The sequence below is a fragment of the Choloepus didactylus genome, chromosome 18 (assembly GCF_015220235.1).
Source record: "Choloepus didactylus isolate mChoDid1 chromosome 18, mChoDid1.pri, whole genome shotgun sequence".
NCBI classification, from domain to species: Eukaryota; Metazoa; Chordata; class Mammalia; order Pilosa; family Megalonychidae; genus Choloepus; species Choloepus didactylus.
The window spans coordinates 39,655,518-39,669,493 of NC_051324.1; the positions used below are offsets into that span (position 1 = coordinate 39,655,518).

Consider the following 13,976-nt stretch of genomic DNA (forward strand, 5'->3'; position numbering starts at 1 on the left):
CTGAGCTGGAGAGAGGTAGAGAGAGGAAAATGCCCAAGTCCGATGTTGCCTGTGCACACACTTGATCTGAACTTTAGGAAGTCCTGGCAGGTGTGACAAACAAGGAAAGGCATCATGGGTGGCTCCATTTGTTGGTTTCATACCCGAAAGCTGCCTTCAGAGTCTTGGACAGACACAGAAAACTTAAAATGATAACCAATTTAATTCTGTCTCGCCTAAGGTGTCACAGAGTGCAGTTACCTGGAAAATTCCAAGCACCCCAGGAAGCTATAAGGAGTAGGCAGAGTAGTGTTACTTGCAGAGATGCAAGGCTCTCCTGGGAAGGAGGAGGGGAGATACATGCACTCCTTGGGCATTTTCATGGGCAGAGGGAGCAGTTGTGACCCAAGCTCTTAGAAATTTTGTGTTGGGGCCTGCCACCTTGGAAGATGTGTGGTAAGCTTTATCAGATTTTAGGACTGTGCAGGATGCTTCCGTTATGTCCTGGTGAATTGGGAACATGGATTTCTTTCTCTTTTTTTGTCCCCCACATTCAAGAGTCAACATAATGTGATGACTTCTGGCTCTACTGTTGGCCTGTGGGCAAGTTCCTCATCCTTTCCTTTCATCTGCAACGTGGGAATCATAGCAGAACTTCACAGGGTTGTTGTAAGGATTAACTTGAGTTAACACATACAGTGGCTTTAAACTTTGCCTAGGGCACAGCAGGCGCTAGGCAAGCACTGACTGTTCTCATCACGACACCTCTGCAAGATGGTTCTCCTCTGGGCTCCGCCCTCCCCCCCAAACCCCGCCCCAGCCCCACCTTCCCCAGTGCTGCAACCTTAGCCAGGTCGAGCAGTCATGACCTCTTCTGAAGAGCTTTCTAATTTGTTTCCTTCTTCTAAATCCCCATCTTTTCCAATACATCATATGCAGTGTTGCCACTTTATTCCTTCAAAGGTCTGCCTCTGATCTTGTCCCTGTCTTACTCAGTGGTTCCATAGAGCTCATCCTTAAAGTCTGCCCGACCCCACCTTCTGACCTTAGTTTCACTCAAATTTCACTGCATCCATTTTCTTTTGCTACTTTCTATTCCCTTTCCATGTTCTCTTATTTTTCTTTAATTGGAATTTACTTTTTCCCAATGTCTTCCAGTCCAAATCCTTGCCATCCTTCAAAACCAGGTCCAAATGCCATCTCCACACTGGGGCCTTTAACAATCTCTCTACCACAATTAACTTCTTTCTTCTCTGCCCTCCAGTATACTTTATCTGCTTTTTTTTTTTTTTTTTAAATCCTCAACCCTAGATACCTGGTATTATAGCTATCAATTTACATGCCCCTTATTTAGTATGTTTCATATCCCAGCCTCTGAGCTCCTTGGATGAAGTCTGATTCTTCCTTGTGTCCTACTCTGTCTCATCCCTAACCCCAGTCTCGTGGTTCGTCTTTTCTGTGGCTTCTCAGTCACATTAATGTTCCTCTACATAATGAGTGCCTGCGGAAATATTTCAACTCCACAAGTAAAGGCTATGAAAACAATCCTATCAGCAGAAAAACTAACACGCAAAATGTACAATTGATCCCCAAACAACAAATCTTTTTTAAGAAGGAGCAATGAAAAAAATTATCTGGAGTCCAGTACCTTTATATCTGGTTACTACAGCTGCATTGACACTAAGAGGCTCTTGGAAGCTGACGGTGAGTGATGTGCTGCTGGTCACCATGAGATAGACATTGGTTGGCACCTCGGGGGCTCCTGGGACAGAAGGAAAACACAAGGATCTTAATATAGCAAATCCTTTTTAAACAATGTTCCTGCCTCTTCAAAGGATACCCTGAAACACACACTTGGAAGCATTTGTTTGTAGAGCCTAACAGCTTTTGCTTTTGAGCATTTCCATTAGATGTCTCAATGGCTTCTATTTGTTGCCATCATGGTCTTACTGGGGCATTAGAACATCCTCTGAAGGGGTCAGTGATGCCAGTTAAGCCTTTCCAAAGTATACTGGAAACACAACAGGACACTGAGTGGGACTGGTGGAGAGGAGGCAAGAGAGTGACAGTAGGATCTCACATTGTAGCTAGAGACCCTTACGTTTCATGAGTACTTTGATATAAATCATCTCATTTGAATCTTTTCATAACCTTGTAGGTAGAAAAGGCAAGTAACGACATCCTCCCCTTTTAGGATGAGGAAACTGCAGCCCAATGAGGCTAAATTACTTCTTCAAGGACACAGAGAAAACAGAGCTAGGGTGAACACTCCATGGCTCCAGATGCCTGATTCTGGGCTCTGTCCGTATGGAAATGCTAACTCACCTTGCCCTTCTGCTGTTTCCTTCATGTCAGGTAGTGTTTTCTGAGAAAGAATACATGGGTGAATTTGAGGTTTTAAAGGCCTCAATGATTTTAAGTATTCCTTAACCTCAGAAAGTGTTTGGAAATTTTGAAAATTACCAAAAAAAAAAAAAAAAGCATCAAGTCTAAAAATAGATCTATTTCTAGTATTAATCTGTCCTAAATGAGGCACAATAAAAATGCATTTATAAGAACAATTATTAAATGTCTTCTCATTTTTTTATTCTACTTATCAGGATTGCTGAAGAGATTGTTGATTTTTGAAACAAACCACCTTTCATTAAGTCATTTGCTTCAAGAGACAGGATTAGGCTCAGATTTGGTACTTAGAGTACAGTGCTATTTAAGAAAACAAAACAAAATCAAAACAAAATTTTTTTGCCTTTTGGTCTTTCTCTATATTACTACTAAGGTTCCTACAGTAGAGGAAAATGATGTACTGGGCCTTCTCTTATATTTAAAATTTCAAGTCTATTTTTGTTGTTTAAATAAGATATTTTTAAAAATAAAAGTTTAATATTTCACAAGTGTTTGAACTTTACATTTTCTTTTTATATCAGGGTCTGCGCTAAGCAAAGCAGTACTTTCCAGTGCTAATGAGTATTATCCAGAAAGGAGGCTTTCCTTAAATTAACAGAATGAATTGGTAAAGAGAATGGAAATGCAGACAAAAGCATAATTCATGAGTTGATTTACTGTTCTTCTCTGTTACCTGCATTACCTGAAGTTCAGTTTATAGCCCTATATAAAAAATGCAGTGGAGAGTTGAAAACAAATAACTCAAACTTAAGCTTGAAGCAGAAACTGGACAAATAGACAAACAAATATTTTTCTACCTCCTCATCCCAAAATATAGCCACTTAGGACATCAGACCATTCAGGTCTTTAGGCATTAAGGCGTAGTGGGTGGAAAGTGCTAGATGAGTGTGATACGGTGGAGGGGGCCAGAAGAGCTGAAGCCTCATGGCTGTGGTCAGAGAACCTATCAGGAGCCAGAAAATCAAGCAAGACAAAAGATCCTTTTACAGCCTCCCAGAGTCCTTGCTCCAAATAGGCTGACAACGGCTATCCTTGACCTTGGAGAGCTGCAAAAAAAAGCAACGAATGAAGCCCAGGCTGTCTCAAACCGAGGTCTGGTCTGGTTAAATGTAGAAGGTCTCTACTTATACTCACTGGCATGTTCGAAGCCCGTTTTCATGCGTCTGTAAAGCCGATACCTCCACTCCCAAGCTTTCAGCTGTTTCTCTTTCTCTGTGTTGTCCAGACTGAATCCTTCATTCTGCACCTGGGCAGACAGTTCGTTGACCCTCTCCTGGGCTTCCTGGACCAGCGTGTTGAGGTGCATTGCCCGGCTTTCCAGGCTGACAACTAAAGGGAAAGAAATGGGGTGACTACCCTTTCTCTCTGGAGCAATGCCGCCTCGGTGGCAGGATATCTGAGAGTCTTTCACGGGCTTTAGAAAAGTGCCTGGGTAAAGTGAGACCTGTGCTTGTTATGAACTGTCTTATTACAATCAGGTCTAATTATTGACATTTACGAACTAGAGTAAGCAGTAAATTCATCAAATTAAGACATTTCCATTGCTTTCTGGTCCTCTTGTCACATCCACCCCAATCAGTACTTTAATGCAGTTAATTAGAATTCTACTGTCAAGTACCTAAGAGGACCACTTCTAATCCAGATCGCACACATTTGTTTCCATGACCTTTAGAGGGACAAACACTTGGAAGCAAAAGCTTATAGTGTTAGGAAGGCTCTAGGAAAAGTCGCCTGTGAAACAAGTTGCATTTTGCCAAAGTCACTGGCTTTTGTTTGCCTTTTTGTAGAACCTAATTCAAATTTTCTTCTCTTATCACTTTCTTCCCACCTCATAGACATTTGTGTATATGTGTCTTAGAGGCATAATTTTGTTATTATCAACCAAGTAATTTGTTGCTAATGAAGTGCTCCACTACCACTGCAACAGCAGAGTTAGTGAGTCTGGTGCTGGATGCCCTGGGTGGGATCAGACATTGCTGAGCATGTAATACTAGCTCCTCTTGTGAGACAGGCCCAAGAGCTTGATTTCTCTCTTTTTACCCAATGCATGAGAGGCTTTATTTGATTTGCATCATATTGTTTACTCAACCAGCCCCTGTGTGAGTGGATATTCATGTCAGTGACGGGATGTTCCACATTCTTGTGTTAGGACAGGAGGCTGCTTCTTGGTCTACTAGCAGTCTGCACGCATGTGAAGGTCTGTCTAGTGGACACCTGGTCACCGCGGTGGAGCCATTCCTGCATAGCGATGAAAGAGGAGACAGCCGCAGCACGGGCATCCAGCAGGGGATCACACAAATAATGAGGCAAATCAGACTCACGTTCTGCAGATCTGTTGCCAAAACGTGTTTAACACTCCCTGTGACCCAAACAATATTTCCTCCTGGCAGGTGGGGAAAAAGATCCAACCATTTCATTCTTCTCATTAAAGGGGAAAATATTATGAAGATAACTCAAGTGAAAATGTGTTGGGTGCATTTTGAAATGGAAATTAGGTGGTTATATATTTATATTCTCTGTGTTCATAGGCATGTTTGCATTAATTACAGGAAATGAACACTAATTTGTTATTGCCCCTGCTCACCATCAGTTTAAATTTATTTACAGATGAGGTCAATGAAAAATTAATGGAGTCTTTTTTTTTTCTCTTTCTTTCTTTCTTCTTTCTTTTTAAGGTTGCTGTTTAGAACACTCAAGACTGTGTTTTGCTGCAGATTTGTCATGGTTAATGAATGTTGCTGTAACAGTCAATCATGTACTCTAAATACTGTCACCCTTTTTTTTTAAAGCCTCAGTCATGAGCCATGACAGAAAAATAAACAAATAAATATAAAGCTAAAAAACTCTTTCACTGAGCAGCTACACTAGGCAGAATCCCCCGGGAAAGCTTAAGGAGGCCAGAATAAATGATAATATAAGTGCTGTGGACGTAGGAAGCAATGATGGTGTATGAACATGGAGGTTCTAGAGAAAAAAAAATACACATACGCACACACGCGCGGGTGCACACTCCAGTGGAAAAATTGGCAATATTAGTAGCCTCAAGGTGCAATTTCCTGGAGCAGTGAGATTGACAAGTCAGTACTAAATGCTGTTAATTTAACTAACTTCAGATTAATGGTAGGGTCTGCTGTGACTGAAGCCCTCAAACACAGTCTCATTATAGCCTTGCTGGGAAGGTCCTAAATATAGGCATTGACAGTTTAAAACAAATTCGTATACATTTGTGTATTTTTAGACATAGGTTAGGAGTCAGAGTTTGTGTCACAGTTTTCAGGTTGATTAATTGACCCAGTAACTGCACCCTCTACCCAGTCCCCCGCCCCCTCCTTCCACTCCAAATTATAGAGAAAATGGGGGAATTGTCTTTGCTAAGTCATTCAGTGAGATTTTTATTGTAAGCCCGATGTTTGAATTGCATGCATGCGTCAACACTTGGGTGATAGACACATGATTTATAAAAATAAATTTTTCTAATACTATGAAATCCCCCCTATTAATTTTTATATCCACAGCCGTTATTACTGGTGTGAATTCCAGGTGGCATTTCAGATGGACAGCTTCTCTTTAGCTATGCTTGACTCCCTTGAAATTTTTCCTGTTTTCCCCAGCACAATATATTTTGTTTCTGTACCTGTCTTTCCTGTTTGCCCTGGGCTTTAGACGTGATGCTGAGTTGTAGTGGCAAAGGGTTTCTATGTCTTCAGGATTACACATTTGCCTCTTCATAGTTGAAGAGGGAGAATTTTATAGCCAGGTGAGCCTTCGAAGGCCATCTCAGATCCCTGTGCTTCTCAAATCTAATTCCCAAGGTGGTGAGAGGTACAGCAGGCATCTCTGAGCCACAGTAGGAATATGTGAGTCTTCCTGGAGTATCACATTTTACATGCAGATTTTGGTGAAAGAACTTTATTTAGAAATTAAAACAAGCACTTATATTATGAAAAAGAATGGAAAATTTCCCTCCAAATTGAAGACTACAAAAAAGAGATACTTTATAGAAATCTCTCCTTTTTTTTCAGGTGACATCCCCAGGCATCCCTGAGGATACCACTCGCTTGCCTCTTTCACTAGAGGTAATTCCATGGATGTGTCAGAGAGGCAATGACTGAGCCAGGGGTTTCCAATCATTTCACCACGCATACCTTTTGGTATTTTTCCCTTTGGATTTTAAAAATAGCTTAATAAAACACTCCCTTTTGAAAGATTTTTTTTTGTCTTATCAAACCAGCTGACTTACAAATAAATTATTTTTCTCCCTAGTATTAATTACCCATATAACTGATAATAGAAGCATCTGTTCAGTATGAGATAAATGGTATACCAAACTGGGATGATATATTTTAAGCAAAAACAAATACATTTGATAATTAAGGGAGACTATATCACCTTTATCTTGAGAGAAATGGCGTTGTGTGTGATAGGTTAGGCTTCCTAACATCTTGGAAATTATTCTGAGACCACACATTCCTAGCTTTGTGATCTGGGATGAGAACTTTCTCAACACCTTCATTTTGAAGATTGAAGAAGAAACAGAGGCCCAGGGAGGGCCTTATCCAAGATTTTCTTTAAAGGCTTAAACAACTCTGTGAACTTCCTCTAAATCAAAGGGAGTACAAATCAACCAATTTAGATATTGCAATCTTCTGACTACCATCCATTTGACATGAGATTGGTGAATTTGCCTAACCGGTTGGTTTTAAGAGACAAGTACCAAAGCTAGGACCAGAAATTTTCAGATAAACATGGCTTTGGTGACTTAGAAACTAGAGAGTGGGAGACATAACCAGAACGGATTTTCTTAACACTTTGAACCTCCTGATTTATTGGAGAAAGGATATGTCTATTTTGTGACTGATTTTCCTGCCCATTCACTTCTCTTTTGCTTGGGTCCATTCCCCCGCTCCTTGCATCCACTGGATATTTTCCCCTTGGGTCCAGAGCTTCTCATCTGTTTGCAAGGTTTGGCCTCTTCTGTCTTATTGCCATTTGTACCTTCTCCAGCTGAACAGCTATCCCTCTGAGCAGCCATAGCCAGCACAATAGAGGGTCTGTAAGTACGTGGTGAGCACTGGCTGGGGCAAGACAACTCGGCAGCTCCTGAAATAGGCTCCATGCTATTGTGGTGTTTAATTATCAACAGCATTTCTACCACCCAGTGCTTATGAGTGGGCATTTGTTATAAGTCCTGCCCAACTAATTAACTACTGGGTGGGGGGTGGGGAGGTGGGCTGGGAACTTGGTGTTCAAAGAATACAATTACAGTTACTGTTTAAATCCTAAGATAAATAATGATCAGGGACTAAGGGGATTTTCTTCTCTGTCAGAATCGAAACTATGGATTGCCAACTACTTACTATTCCTTAATTTTGCTTTTGTCCCACAATTGGTGAATTTGGGCCTGGTTGAAAATTGCTTTAAGCTAGAAAATATACTGAGGTTAAAATGTAAACAAATTTTAATTGAATAATTCATTTGGCTTGTTTGAAAAAAACGGAGGCATCTGACCACTACTCATGATATGCTATTTTGCAATGCAGCGGCAGCAACTTTCCTACTGTTTTTAACATTTTCTTCTTTCTATTGATGAGAAAAATGAGGCACTAAAACAATCATTTAATCTCAGTGTTAGAAAGCTTCTACAACCAACTTTAAGGGACTCTCCCTATAGTATCATTGGCCTTGAAACATTTCCTGCATCATGTGGGGAATGCAGAGCTTGCCAAGGGAGCCTAGTCCATTTTCATGCATTTCTGAATTTTAAAATGTATTTCCTTATCCTGATCTGAAGTCTGCTCTCCTGTTACTTCCAAGGTGGAGGCAATGCGGTATAAGGGCTTTGGGGTGCTATAGCTCAAGCACTGCCACTTATGAGTGTGTGAACCTAACTAGTTATGCTGCCACCCTGAGCCCATGTGTCTCATCTGTAAATGGGGATGATAACATTGCCCATCTCATAAGCTGCAGTAAGGTAGTGATCATCATTACACAGAAGGTTCTCAATCAGTGGATGTTTGTATTATTACTATTCCATTCACTGTCTTTGTGATATTTTTTTAAAGGTATGCATGCAAAAAATAAAAAAAAAAAGCTTGTTTTCTAGAGTAGCTCCTATGTTCTTCCATCAAAAAAAAATTCTTGTCTCAGATTACAATTTTCTGTTCCCGTTACTGTTCAGAAATGTAATATATGCCAATAAGTGGTGTTAATTTCAACTTTATCTGTTACTTCAAAAAAGAAAACAAGGCCACCGAGGTATAAACCATGCATTGTAAGCCAATAGCCTCTGGGCAACCAAGAATGGCAGTTAATAATATTTATCTTTGCTGATCAAGAGTGACAACCTTCTAACTTCACAACTGACTTATTTTAGGTAGGAATGTCAGAAGAAATATAGAGGCACTCAAATAATTAAATGTTTTTAATTCAAAATCCCTCATACAAAAGTTAAGTTTCAATTTACCTGTCTTGATAAGATTCAGGACTCAGAACTCACTTTGGCTTCACTTAGATCTCAATCTGTTGTCTTATTTTCAGGTTTTCCCAAGGACTTTGAGAATGTGGTTCCAAAAAGGTTTTCAAGGTTTGGAGATTAAGAGGTGTTTTCATATGAATTACTGCAGCACTTTCTTCTCCTAGAACTCAGTAAACCCAGACTTGGTGCTCTGGGGTGTTCGTCCCGCTACTCTCTTGTGAGACCACGGACTCATAAGTCCACATGATATCATTTAAGTTAGGTTGTAACTGGTGGTTAAGAAGACAGAGACAGCAACACAGAAGGGACTTCCTGCTCATGTCTCACCAACCTCAAAGGGGCAAATGGATACCTTCTCTAAAACAAACACACAGAATACCTGAGCAAATTATTTATAATTTCCAAAACAGATTACTCAATGACATCATAGGGGGCTTAAGCACGAAACAAGATAATCATATTCTCTGCCAATAGTTTCAGTGCTGTCCAGTAGAAATATGAGCCATGTAATTTTAAATTTCCTAATAGCCACATTAAAAAAGTAAAAAGAAATAGGTGAAATTAATTTTAATAATATGTATTGATTAATTCAATATATTAATTTCAATATACTGAAATCCAAGAAAATCTCACATTTACAGCACATCTCAATAGTGACATGTAGCTAGTAGCTCCTGTGTGGCACAGTTGTAGTTTTAGAAGGTAAAATTCTGCAAACTTTAAAAAGTGCTTGTATTGGGCAGTGTTTTGCAACCACAAACTATACAACAGATGGATAAATGTTTAAATTCTTCACCAGAAACTCTTGGGTTGTTTTTATTTTGTTTTTGAGAATTATATTAGCTAACATGGTTTTGACCATTTACTATGTGCCAGGTTATATGAGAAATGTTTTTAATGTGCTCCCAGTAATTCTCAAGAACCCTCCATGGGTAGTATGGTAGCCAGTCTCCAAGGGGGCCCCGGTGATTCCTGTGTCCCGGTATTCACCCCCCTGTGCAGTCCCCTCCTACGTTCTACCAGGGTGGTCTGTGTGATCAACAGAATTGAGCAGAAATGAGTGTATGTCATCTCCAAGATTACATCATAAAAGGCATTGTGGTTTCCATTTTGGGTGGTATCTCTCTTCGCTCTCTCTTTCTCAGGCCATTTGCTCCAGGGGAAGCCAGCTGCCATGTCGTGGGGCAGCCCTAGGGAGAGGCCCATGTCGTGGGGCAGCCCTAGGGAGAGGCCTCTGGCCAGCACCCAGTGAGGAACTGAGGCTTCCTGGTAATAGCCACCTGAGTAAGCCTGGAAGGAGCTCCTCCAGCTTAGTCAAGCGCTAAGATGACAGCAATCTCATGTGATATTGTGAGCCAGAACTATCCAGCTAAAACCAGTCTCAAATTCCTGGGACTCTGTGAGATAAATGTTTATTGTCTTCAACTGCTAAATTTTGCAGTAATTTGTTACACAACAATCTATAAAACAGGTAGATAAAATGATCTCCATTTGACAAATGAAGAAACCAAGGCACAGAGGGGTTAAGGAACTTGCCTATAGCCAGTAAGTAGCACAGAAAGGATTTAAAGCCAGAACCCTCTGACTCTAGAAACTTAATTCTTAGCATATGCTGAGTATTTAATTTAAAAGCTGCGCACACATACACACACAAAATCCACTTGTTGTTTTCTGTTGTGGTGGTGGTGGTAGTGATGGTGATGGCGGTGTGTATATGAAGATTCACGGGAACGAGTCTGGCTAGCCATCAAACTCATATCAATTTTACACTGGGAGGCTCTCAGGAAGGAGACCTAGATTGTGTATGCATGTGCATGTGTTAGGCTGGCTTCAAAGGCATCTTTAGCTTTCTCTATAATGTGTTTTAATTTTTGATATGGAGAATGTATTCTGTGTTATGTGTATATTTAAAAATTGAAAAACAAAAGAATGAAAATACAACTGTCAACTCTGAAGGACAGGTGGCTGGAACTTAGGCTAGAGCAACCTGATTTCTAAACAATTTTTTGGAAACATTCAGAAAAAGCCAATTCATTTTAGATTTCATAAAATCATTCCCTTCAAAAGAAATAATGTGTACACACCTCTCAAAAGAAGTAGCCTCAGGATTCACACAATTAAATATGTATTTATCAAGTGCCTACTACTTGCTGGGGATACAGTGATAAATGAGTCAGACAAAGTCCTGCTGTCATGGACGTTACATTCTACTGCAGGAGGGACAGAAATAAGCAAAGAAAAACTGAAAAAATATATAGTGAGAAGTGCTAGGCAGAAAATTAGAATAGAGTGGTATGGTTAGAAAGTGACTTTAGACTTGACCAGAGAAAGTCTCTCTTGAAGGCTTGATTTTTTAGCTGAGATATGAATGGTAAGATCAAGATTAAAAGCATTCAAGCCTTTTAAACAGAGGAAATAGCTAGAACAAAGGCTCTATGGTAGGAATAGCTTGGCATGTTCAGGGAAGGGAATGGAGGCTGGTGTGGCTGGAACCTCATGGGTGAGGGGTAGTATGAGATGAGGTTTAAGGAACAGGTTTGTTAGTCAGGTGAGGCTTTATACACCTATTTTAATGTGGCAGCTAAAGTATTTAGGAACTCGTTCTGGGGACCTGCCTAAGGCAAGTTCTTTAAATATCCTTAATGGCTGCAAATCTTTGTCCTTTGAGGGTGGATTTGATTTCAGGAAACCGCCCTAAATCATTTGAGGCCAAGTCTGGTGAGCATGGAGGGTGATGACGCTGGGCAGTGCTGTTTTGGAACAAAATTCAGGTGTGACTCTAAGCAACGAGTCAGATTTTCTCATAAACTGGCTCTGAGGACAATTCCAAAAGTGTTTAGAGCAATGGCAGCACTGTTGGAGCAAGTGTGGGGTCTCCCATGAGGACCATGTTCAAGGATAACACTCGTTTGGATTGTAGACTTGCTGGTGTGTTTGTTTGCACAAAGCCAACCTCATTAGTTTATAGTCACACCTCTTAGAAGTGGCCCGAACCAGCCCAGCACCAGCTAGCTTCTCTGTGAACACCCCAACACTGCAGGAACTAGTGGTGCATCCTGACAAGTGTGCCACAATTGTAACATTGGTATCTGCACTATACTCAGATGATGGCTACTACGCAACTTCATTTTATGAAGTAAATAAACGTAACTAATTTTGGGTGATATTTCCTAGCTCCACAAGCAGTATCTGAGAGAAGGTGAAACAAACGAACAACAAAATAATGGAGAGGGTTTAGAGAGAAGGGAGAATCAAGCTAAGTGAATGGATAGAAAGACTAAAATTGAGGAGTATTATACCGTTCTTACAAGTCCACATTATTAAATAATGTAAAAATACCAAAATCAGGCTGCATCTACAACCAAATTTTATAATAATGCCTGGAAAACCAATCCGCCAGCCAAAGTAAAAACAACAACAACAAAAAGTACCCCAAATTATAAATTAATCGAGGACTTAAAGGTTTTTCCCATACATAGTGTGTGTGTGTGTGTGTGTGTGTGTGTGTGTGTGTGTGTGTGTGCGCGCACATGCTAAAATTTGATAGGTGAATTTCTCAACAGCATAAGAAAGGGCTGTTAAAAGGATTAAAATATCAATTGAATTTTTCTAAGAACCTACTATGTGCCAAGTAGAGGGGTCAAAGGGAAAACAAAATCTGTGAAAATGATCAGATTAGCACATGGTAGGTAATCAAAAAGAGCTAATTTCTTCACTGATTACTATTTCTATGGCCTCAGTGATGCTAAATAAATGGTAACCTCAGAAAGCCAAGCCCTTGTGGATGGTTCAGCAAATCCTTCCTGGAGACTCTCTAACTGTGATTTGAGGGTGGGGGCAGTGCATGAATTAATTAGAATGAGGGAGGGGTTTATGATAGGGTGGGGGGAGGTGCTTTTATATGTGGAGACAATATGTCTTTCTAGGATAGCAGTTGTTCAATTGAGCTGGGATGCTGAGGGTATGAAACAATTACTGGTAGAGTCCCCAAGTACCCTGAGGTAAAAACTGGCTTTCCTAGTTTTGGTGGTTCAGATTCTGCCACGTTTCCTGAGAAAGAAACTTTCTGAGAGGAAGTACTTGGAATTCTACTCCAGTAATGGCTGATGTTTTTTACCACAACGGGTGAATATTAGTTTGTACTTTATTAAAGGCAGGACAAGCAGAGAAAAGTAGATTCATCCACTCTCTTTAGTAGGCTGGGATTCTGCAAATATTTAACTTCAGGGCAGTTGTGTACATTTGGGGAGTCATTTCAGGGACTTTTTCCTGTGAATAAGGAAATGTACATAGGTGAGTTTCAAACTGTGTTATAAAGAATACCTCCACAGAGCTCTGTGATTGAGGGGCAAAAGACTGGAAGGTGGGCCTAGCCAATGGTTCAGGAGTTAAATCCCTAAATCCATTAGTGTCTTTGTGATTCCTGTTGTGAGATGTAGAGAAGCGCAGATGCAGCTGAGGGCTATCTTCTGCGTTGTGTTGGGATCCTTTGCTGGCATAGCGGAAAGAGTAGTGGGCTGGTTTTCAGAAGGGAATCAAAAGGAGAAGAGAAGAGAGAAAGCTAACCTTACTAAGAAACCCTATACTCTGCTTTGAAATATTGATGGTCATTTAGAAGAGGGGAAGAGATGAGGGCCAGGGAAGGAAGGAATTGAGTACTTACTGTATGACAGTCAATGCGCTAAAATTTTTCCACAGATACCAAAGCATTCAATATGGAAGATCTGAGTTTGAATCATGGCTCCACCATCGATTAGCTTTGAAGCTTCAGGTGTTCAGTTTGGCTTTTTATTCGAGTTTCCTCATTGATAAAAATGAGGAAAACAACTCCCACCTGACAGCCCAGTTTTGAGAATCAAGTAAGATGATTCAGGCAAAACATTTTTGCAATGTTTAAAACACTCTAAAAATTTAAGGTATCTTCATTATTTTTCTGTTTTGTGTGCTGCCTGCCTCTGCAGTTTCTGGGGAACAGTTTGTAGCAGGTGTTTGCTTACCTGGTTCTGGCTGGAAGGCTATGGTTTTTCTCATGGGCTGGCTCATGCTCACATACAGAAGCAATTCTGTTTCTTTTGAACTTGATGTCTAAGTGAATTAAGAATCCCTGAAAACAGATTGT

The 13,976-nt window shown here is 40.4% G+C and overlaps 1 protein-coding gene across 4 annotated transcripts in view; it reads right to left on the minus strand.

Moving 5' to 3' along the window:
- ANKFN1 (ankyrin repeat and fibronectin type III domain containing 1) overlaps positions 1-13,976 on the minus strand; it is a 389,228-nt gene that overhangs the window by 152,687 nt on the left and 222,565 nt on the right. For all 4 annotated transcript variants that reach the window (XM_037809531.1, XM_037809529.1, XM_037809532.1 and 1 more), the window contains exons 6-7: positions 3,517-3,711; positions 1,628-1,741 (exon numbers count right to left, since the gene is read on the minus strand). In XM_037809531.1, coding sequence (XP_037665459.1) covers positions 1,628-1,741; positions 3,517-3,711 — 309 coding nt within the window. The remainder of the gene's footprint in view (positions 1-1,627; positions 1,742-3,516; positions 3,712-13,976) is intronic.